Source organism: Priapulus caudatus, unplaced genomic scaffold (genome assembly GCF_000485595.1).
Source record: "Priapulus caudatus unplaced genomic scaffold, Priapulus_caudatus-5.0.1 Scaffold390, whole genome shotgun sequence".
In the NCBI taxonomy this organism is placed as follows: Eukaryota; Metazoa; Priapulida; class Priapulimorpha; order Priapulimorphida; family Priapulidae; genus Priapulus; species Priapulus caudatus.
The window spans coordinates 131605-139611 of NW_014577451.1; the positions used below are offsets into that span (position 1 = coordinate 131605).

General features: G+C 45.4%; 1 protein-coding gene across 2 annotated transcripts in view; it reads left to right on the plus strand.

Annotated features, from left to right (window-relative positions):
• The window catches only part of LOC106809842 (formin-like protein 20), a 5777-nt gene extending 820 nt beyond the window's left edge, over positions 1 to 4957 (plus strand). Inside the window, exons 2-5 of one of the 2 annotated variants that reach the window (XM_014813069.1) lie at positions 1003 to 1025; positions 2333 to 2416; positions 3007 to 3068; positions 3374 to 4957. In XM_014813069.1, the coding sequence (XP_014668555.1) occupies positions 1003 to 1025; positions 2333 to 2416; positions 3007 to 3068; positions 3374 to 3616 (412 nt within the window). In that variant the 3' untranslated portion in view covers positions 3617 to 4957. The remainder of the gene's footprint in view (positions 1 to 1002; positions 1026 to 2332; positions 2417 to 3006; positions 3069 to 3373) is intronic. The other variant, XM_014813070.1, reaches the window with a different exon arrangement.
• The last annotated feature ends 3050 nt before the right edge of the window (positions 4958 to 8007 follow it).

Consider the following 8007-nt stretch of genomic DNA (forward strand, 5'->3'; position numbering starts at 1 on the left):
CTTCTCCTCTCTTCGTCATCTCCTCTCTCGTCTGCTCATCTCTCTCTCTCTCTTCTCTCTTCTCTCTCTCCTCTCTCTCTTCTCTCTCTCTCTCTCGGTCTCATGCTCGTCTCTCTGCTCTCCTCCTCTCTCTCTACTCTCTCATCTCTGTCTCTCTCGTCTCTCTCTCTCTCTTCTCTCGTCTCGTCTCTTCTCTCTCGTCTCGGCTTCTCCTCTCTATCTTCTCTCTCTTCTCTCTCTCACTCTCTCTTTCTTCTCTCCTCGTCTCTCTCTCCTCTCTCTCTCTCTTCTCTCTCTCTCTCCCTCCTCTCAACCCCTTCTTTCTCTCTCACCCTCGTCACTCTATCTCTCTCTCTCTCACCCCTCTTTTCTCTCATCCTCTCACGCTCTCTCTCTCTGCTTCTCTCTCTCTCTCTCTCTCTTCACTCTATCTTCCTTCTCTCTCGCTCTCTCTCTCTCTCTCTCTCTCTCTCTCTCTCTCTCTCCCTCTCTCACCCCTGCTTTTCTCTCTCACCCCTCTCACTCTATCTCTCTCTCTCTTCTCTCTCTCTCTCTCTCTCTCTCTCCTGCTCTCTCTCTCTCTCTCTCTCTCTCTCTCACCCCTCTTTCTCTCTCATCCCTCATTCACTCCTATCTCTGTTCTTCTCGTCTCTCAACTCTCTCTCTCTCTCTCACTCTATCTCTCTCTCTCTCTCTCTCTCTCTCTCCTGTCTTCTCTTGCTCCTCCTCTCACCCCTACTTTTCTCTCTCATCCCTCTCACTCTATCTCTTTCTCTCTCTCTCTCTCTCTCTCGTCCTCTTCTCTCTCTCTTCACGTCTATTCTCTCTCTTCTCTCGCTCCTCTGCTCTCTCTCTTCTCTCTCTCTCTCTTCCCCTTCTCTACCCCTCTTTCTCTCTTGACCCCTCTCCTCTATCTCTCTCTCTCTCTCTCTCTCTCTGCTGCTCTCTCTCTCTCTCTCCTCTCTTTATCACCCTCTTTCTTCATCCCCAGATCTCGCCTGGGCGACGATCGTCGCGACCTGAAAGTAAGTCGTCACGTGGCGTCGACGTCCGCTCGCTTCGTCGTCTGATATTATACCTGTATAACGTATACACGGTCATCCCTGCAATAGCAGCCACCTCTGTAGAAAGGCCACGTGTCGATAATGGCTACTGTTGGGGGTTCTCTGGGGTGACAGTCGTACGGTGAAACGACCTCTGTAGAACAGCCATGTGACCATTAAGAGGATTGTTGCATTTCCCAAGTGGCTGTTATATGCAGGTTTGATTGTATATACATATATATATATTATGTTAGAATGCCTTGGTCCTGCTTGTATACATGCATCTTTCTTGCAGACCATATTATAGACCAGTAAAATTGGCCCTAAAGTTTGTATAACCTGTGCTTTCCTACATCTGGAAATAGCTGCAGCTTATAACGTAAAAGTTAGGTCCGATTTCACTGGTCTTGTCATCTTGGGTGCATGAGGTGGTAGTTGGTGAATGGTTCGCTTCAGCAGTATTGTCACGTAATTATTTCCAGTGACTTGTTTGCTAGATGGTGTAATGGTTGAGGTTGTCTTACATTCGCATCAGAAGTAGATAATAGGGAATAAGTGGGGGGGGTAGTTCTCTATTATCTACTCCTGATTCACATGGTGCTAATGATGTTATCCCGTTGTAGGCGTTTCGAAACCTTCGTGTGAAATTACTGTGGCTGTTGTTTTTGCAATGCTTATAGATATCTTGTGGTTGAGTTCGGTGGTAAGTAGGAGTCGTATAGTTGGGCATACAGCGTGCAAGCACACAGTTTAGCCATGCTAGTGCTAGTGGTCACGCACCTTTCCCAATATTAGGCGAATGTGGCTGCAGCTACGTTTTTTCGCTCTTGTTCGTTTGTAAGAGCGAACAAACGTAGTGTGAGCTTGACACTTCTCGAGCATGGAGTAATGTTAGAAGTGGTTGGGCTCCGATCACGATAGCTCTACCGGCGTAGCCTCTGTAAGTCTAGCCGGTGTAGCAGGGAGTAAATTTCTGTAGCAGGAGCGAAGGGGGCTACACCGGTAGAGCTAGGGAGCACCTCTGCTATAGTGAGTGACGTCATCGTATCTACGACGCTCTTCCTCTCCTAGCTCTACCGGTGTAAGCCCTTCGCGGCGGCTACAGGGAGTGAAGTCCTGTAGCTGGTACAAAGGGTCTACACCGGTAGAACTACGATCACAATCACAAGGCTATGTCTTCAGCCCTGGTTTTCGGTGTCGTAGCTTCGATTTCGCCACATTTTTGCTTTGCATGTCTGTATGCGAGTGCACGTGCTAATTGCCTGCTGCACGTCTGTTTTTTGCTGCAGTTCCCCCGCCCCTCCCACCAAATCTCCCACCTCCAGCCCCTCCAAAGGGCTACGAGGATGACGAATGGCCAGACAGCAATACGGGTTCGTATGCTATTGGTGTTATTACGTGTTGCTGATGCCTGGTTTTGTGTTGTGCTTCGTATATGGTAGCCTGTTGCTTGTTCCGTGCCTGTACTTGTTTTGGTTTAGTAGAGCATGTGTATTGTGTGAAGCATTTCGTGGTTATCGTATTTCGCATATTCCGCGTGCTTATCTTTATGTTCAGTGAAATCTACTTTGAATGATGACGTGAATTAACGTGTTTCTGGTGATGATCTACGTTTACGTATATCAGGAGTAAATAATTCGAGGTTTTCATTATGTGCGTGCGTGCGTGCGTACGTGCGTGCGTGCGTGTGTGTGTGCGCGCGTCTACAGGCACATGAGAGGTGGGGAGAGAGGGAGGGGGGAGAGAGAGACATGAGATGAATAGGGAGAGGGGGATGAAGAGAAGTACTGTAAATACTTATATGGCGAGAAGAAGGGGGGGGAGGTGGGGTGAAGACTGTGCCACTAGGGAGAAGGGAGAGAGACTGGCATGGAGAGGAGAGAAAGACTAACTTGTTAATGAAGAGATGGAGAGACACTGTAAATGCTAATAATCCGTGTCTTGCTTGCTGTTTCTTCTACAGTAGTGCCGCCGCCTCCGGGATATGAAGGTGCTGTCAATGGAGACCGCGACCACACTGTTCAGGTGAGAGTGGTTTTTCGTTTGACCCTCAAATCTCATAATTCACTCATTTAGAGTAGAAAGCAATCACCTTTGAGATAAATTGAGCAACTTGAAAATAAAATGTTAAGCATTTTAAATTTAAATTTTAAAAAGTTTAATCGAGCAAAAGCATGAAGGTTCTAAACGATTTAGCCATGTCTTTTGTGTGTAGCTATATTATGCAGTTAGTAAGAGATAGAAGCAATGGTGTGTGTAAATAATGTTGCCAGTAGTAATAGTGCGAGCAGTTTTCATGTCTATTAACTTCCTGTCTTTCCTACTTTTAGGACACATCTAAGCCGCAATGGCGATCGTCAACACTTCCAGTAGGTGGCGCTCCTCCACGACAAGGCGACGTCGATAGATATGCAACAACTGAACGTCCAGTCTCAAGTGTTTCCCTAGAGAGTTCTGTCGAGGGTGACAAGAAAAAACACAAGAGCGTTTTCCGAGGATGGTTTCACAGGAAATCTAAGGATAAGGATGGCAAGGGAGACCAGATGTCAGATTTGAAGGCAGACAGAGTGTGATGTGTACGATATTCACGCGGCAAAAGTGCGTGTTTCTCACAGCTCTACCTGGTGGTTGTTTAGGGAGAGATTATAATTATCTGGTTGTGGTTTACCTGGTTACCTATAGGGTTTTCTATATAAAACAACGGTTGTGAGAATCTGTGATGTCTTTTTTTTTAAATGTCAAAAAGCGGTCTTTGCGCACTGAAACTTTGTATTCATGCTGTCTGTATGGGTTTCGCGAAACTAAACCAGTGCAGTGTACATTCCTTCTCACCACGCACAAAAATGTAACAAAACGTCCACGTAGCACTGGTGGTTTGTGAGATGTGCAACAGTTTCACTGGCACTAGAGCCCCCCAACCCCGTACACTATCATTTTGCTTGAATACATGTATATTGTAGAACGCATGTTGGGGCTTTTGTATTGTTGTTATACACTGTTGTAGTCTGTAGTTGCACCTTTAAACGTTAAGAATTTCATTAAAATTTAGCTTCGGTGTTTTTTTTTGTAGAAGGAAAATGTCCTTTTTAATCGCTAAATGGACAATACCATTCAGTATATGGAGGTTGTGCACCTCATGATTGTAAGCAGACAGGAGTTCCAGTGATAGAGTTGGGCTCTGATAGGCAATGATCTGTGCCTGTATATTGTTGTTGGCCTAAGCAAACTTTGTCTGCATCCATATAATAGAAGGCCTGCAGTTTTATGACTTAGTGTCTACAGGTTGTGAAATTCGCCATTCGACATTGTTCTCGTATATATATATATATATACACGAATTAATATACACTTATATATTATTTTTGGGGATCATATATGGGATCGTCTTATGTGTTGGACCAATGTAAATTTTACATTTGTTAAGTTATGCAGCTCTACACTGTCAAGCATAGAATTCATTCCCCATCTGATCAGGAGTCTATCAATATTGATACGACTCAATATTGATACGATCAATTTTCATACGATATTGATACGATCAATATTGATAGACTCCTGATCTGATGCATTCAAACATTGACATTCCTCAGTATGTTAACCAAATTTCTTTCTTCTGTGACGAAGTTATTATTACTCTCTTAATCTTTCCTTGCTGTAGCTATAATTGGGCTTTTTATACCATGGTTTACCTATGGCTCATACTGTGTACCTAATATTATTGTAATATTATTCATATATGAATCATACTAGTAACTAGTTCAATATATCACACTGTCAATGTGATTTATTAGTTACGACTCTCAACGAAATTGGAATTGGTATGGATAATTTCTTGTTAGTAAGTCTGTAACATATTTAAGTAGTGAGTTATATGATATATCTGGTGATAATTAAATTGATTATTTCTGATACAATCTTGCTTTTGATGACTTCTTCATGTGAGTACGTCCGCATATATAGATATAAATTATTATCGTACAAAAAAATGTCCAATTATCATAAGTATCTTATATATAGAGAGAGAGGAGGACGTGAGGTGAGAGATCGAAGGGAGAGGCGAGGAGAGAGATGACCGAGACGAGAGAGTAGAGAGAGAGGAGAGAGGAGAGGAGAGGGAGAGAGGATGAGAGCAGAGAGCAGAGAGACCGGAGCGCAGAGTTGAGAGAGAGCAGAGAGAGAGAGACGAGAGCGAGAGGACGACTGAGCGGATGAGAAGAGAGAGTCGCGGCAGAGAGTAGGAACAACAGAGAGAGGGCCGAGCCAGAGGAGAGAGAGAGGAGGAGGAGAGAGAGGAGAAGAGAGAGAAGAGAGAGAGAGAGGACGAGGAGTGAAGAGAAGAAGCAGAGAGAGGGAGAGAGAAGGAGAGAGAGAGACGAGAGAGAGAGAGGAGTAGAGAAGAGAGAGATGAGAGGAGAAGAGAGAATGAGAGTGACCGATAAGTGTAAGAGAAGTAACTATATAGAAGGAATTTGTGTCATCCGTGTCTGTGGTGTCCTGTGCCGTTCATGTGCCGTTAGTGCCCGTTTATTCTGGCGCGGTGTAACTGCGCATGCCGGTGCGATCTCCTCTGCATTCCTCCCTCCCGCACGTCCCTCCCTTATTTCTCTCCTCTTTCCTTCCTCCTCCCCTTTCACTCCCTTCCTCAGTAATTTCCGCGTCTCCCTCTCGCGCGATAGGTATCGCCCACGGCACGAGTTGCACGGTGAAAAGTTAGCCAGACAAATGGTTCAATTTTCATCCCCCAAAAGCACAAAATATCGATATACGGCTATAATACGCGTTTTTACACTGACAACCAAACACACTACACACGCTGGCGACGAATGCGCGAACACGGCGGCGATATGGTTGGCATGCACGCGTGCCGCGTGTATGATAGGGCCGTTAAATTCAGATTTTGTGCCTTCGTGGAGCTGAAAAGTTTGTAGCTGTGCAAACTTTCACTGCCGCGAGCGATGCGTGACGAAACTAATCCGCGACGAGGGGAGTAAGGCAAGCTTGAGCAAAAAGACGGAGGAAAAAAGCGAGTACATATATATATATACATATATACAGGAGTCTATCAATATTGATAGACTCCTCAATCTTGATATATATATCATATGATATATAATATTGATATATATGATATATAATATATGATATATGATATATAATATTGATATATAATATCAATATTGATCAATATTGATAGACTCCTGATATATATGGATATATATATATATTATTATATTATATAGGTGCCAAGAAAGAGCTCTGATAGAAATTAGCTAGAGACGAGAGAGAGAGAGACAGAGAGAGACGCGCGGGGAGAGAGAGCCAGAATACGAAGAGAAGAAGAGATAGAGAGAGAGAGAGAAGAGAGAGACGAGAGGAGAGAGAGAGAAGATCGAGCGAGAGCGAGAGAGTGTGCTATTATGATATGGCAATGCTGGTGCGCTGCGTTGTGTGCGTGATGCGGTGTGCCCAGCGTCCGTGCCTGCGTGCTGCCGTGCGTGAGGTAAAGAGAAATATTGCCGAGAGAGAGTATATATTTACACACACACACGAGAGTGCAGAAAGAGAGAGCCGAGAAAGTGTGTATATGGTGTGCGTGTGTGTGCGTGTGTGCGTGCCGTGCGTGCGCCTTGCCTGTGCGTTGCGTGCTGTGCGTGAAAGAGAAATCATTGCGAGAGAGCAGAGCTCGTGAGAGAGAGAGCGACCTGCCCTCGTGAAAGAGAGAGAGGACGGGAGAGAGAGAGAGACACGAGATGAGAGAGAGAGAGAAGTGGAGTCACGGGCGAGAGGGAGAGGGTGACCAATAAGGCCAAGAGAAGTAACTATATAGAAGGAATTTGTTGCATCCGTGTCTGTGTGTGTGCTCCGTTCTGTGCCGTTACGTGCGTTTTATCTGGCGTGTAACTGCGCTACGGGAATCGCGTGTGCATTCCTCCCCTCCCCCGTCAATCCTCATTTCTCCTTCTCACTCCCTATCCCCTTCAGTAGTATTTTCCTCCCCCTCTCGCGGATAGTATCGCCGCCACGGCCACGGGTGCACCCGTTGAAAAGTTTAGACAGACAAATGGCGCTGAGTTTTCAGCCTCAACTTTTTCATCCCCAAAGTTCACAAAAATGTCGATCATACGGCTATAATACGCCGTTTTTTACACTGACACAAACAACAACTAATACACACGCGCGAGGCTCCGGGGCGCGAGCCAGCGCACCGCGGGTATGATTGCACGCACGTTGTGCACGTGTAATCTATAGCGCGTAAATTTCAAATTTTGTTCGCATTGGGGAGTGAAAAAGTTTCTGCTGAAACCACGGCCATTGGCTGGCAAACTTTTCACTCGCGCGAGGCGAGTTTGCCGCTGACGAAAACTATCGCGAGAGTGGAGTAAGGTAAGTGGAGCAAAAAGGCCAGAGACGAAAGTCGAGTACTATATATATATATATATATATATATATATTATTAATATATATATATACGTAATATATATATATATATATATGTGCTGTTGGTGCTGTGCTGTATATATTATATAGCGCAAGAAAGGAGCTAATTAGGTAACTGATATACCATTGGATTGGCTGGCCGCCTCCAGTAAAAAGATGCGAGTTCGCCGCTTTCGAATTAAGCCACCATCTATCGGATCACTGTATCCCCCACGAGACCTACTACCGTATATATATATTTCTTCTGTTTCTCTGTCTGCCTGGCTCGAGCTGTAGTAGTCGCTCGCGCCCACGCCGCGCGTGTGATCGCTGCGCTGCGCGTTTGTGCTGCGTGTGGACTGGCGCAAGTGCCGGGTGCCAGCGTTACTTACGGGAATGCATATCCCCCGACGGCGATCGAGGGACCAGTACCGCCAAATGTGGCAGCCACTAGTGTTAGGATTAGGGTTTCAGGATTCAGGGTTAGGGTTAGGGTGTTAGGGTAGGTTAGGGTTTAGGGTTAGCGTTAGCGGTTAGCGCGTTAGGA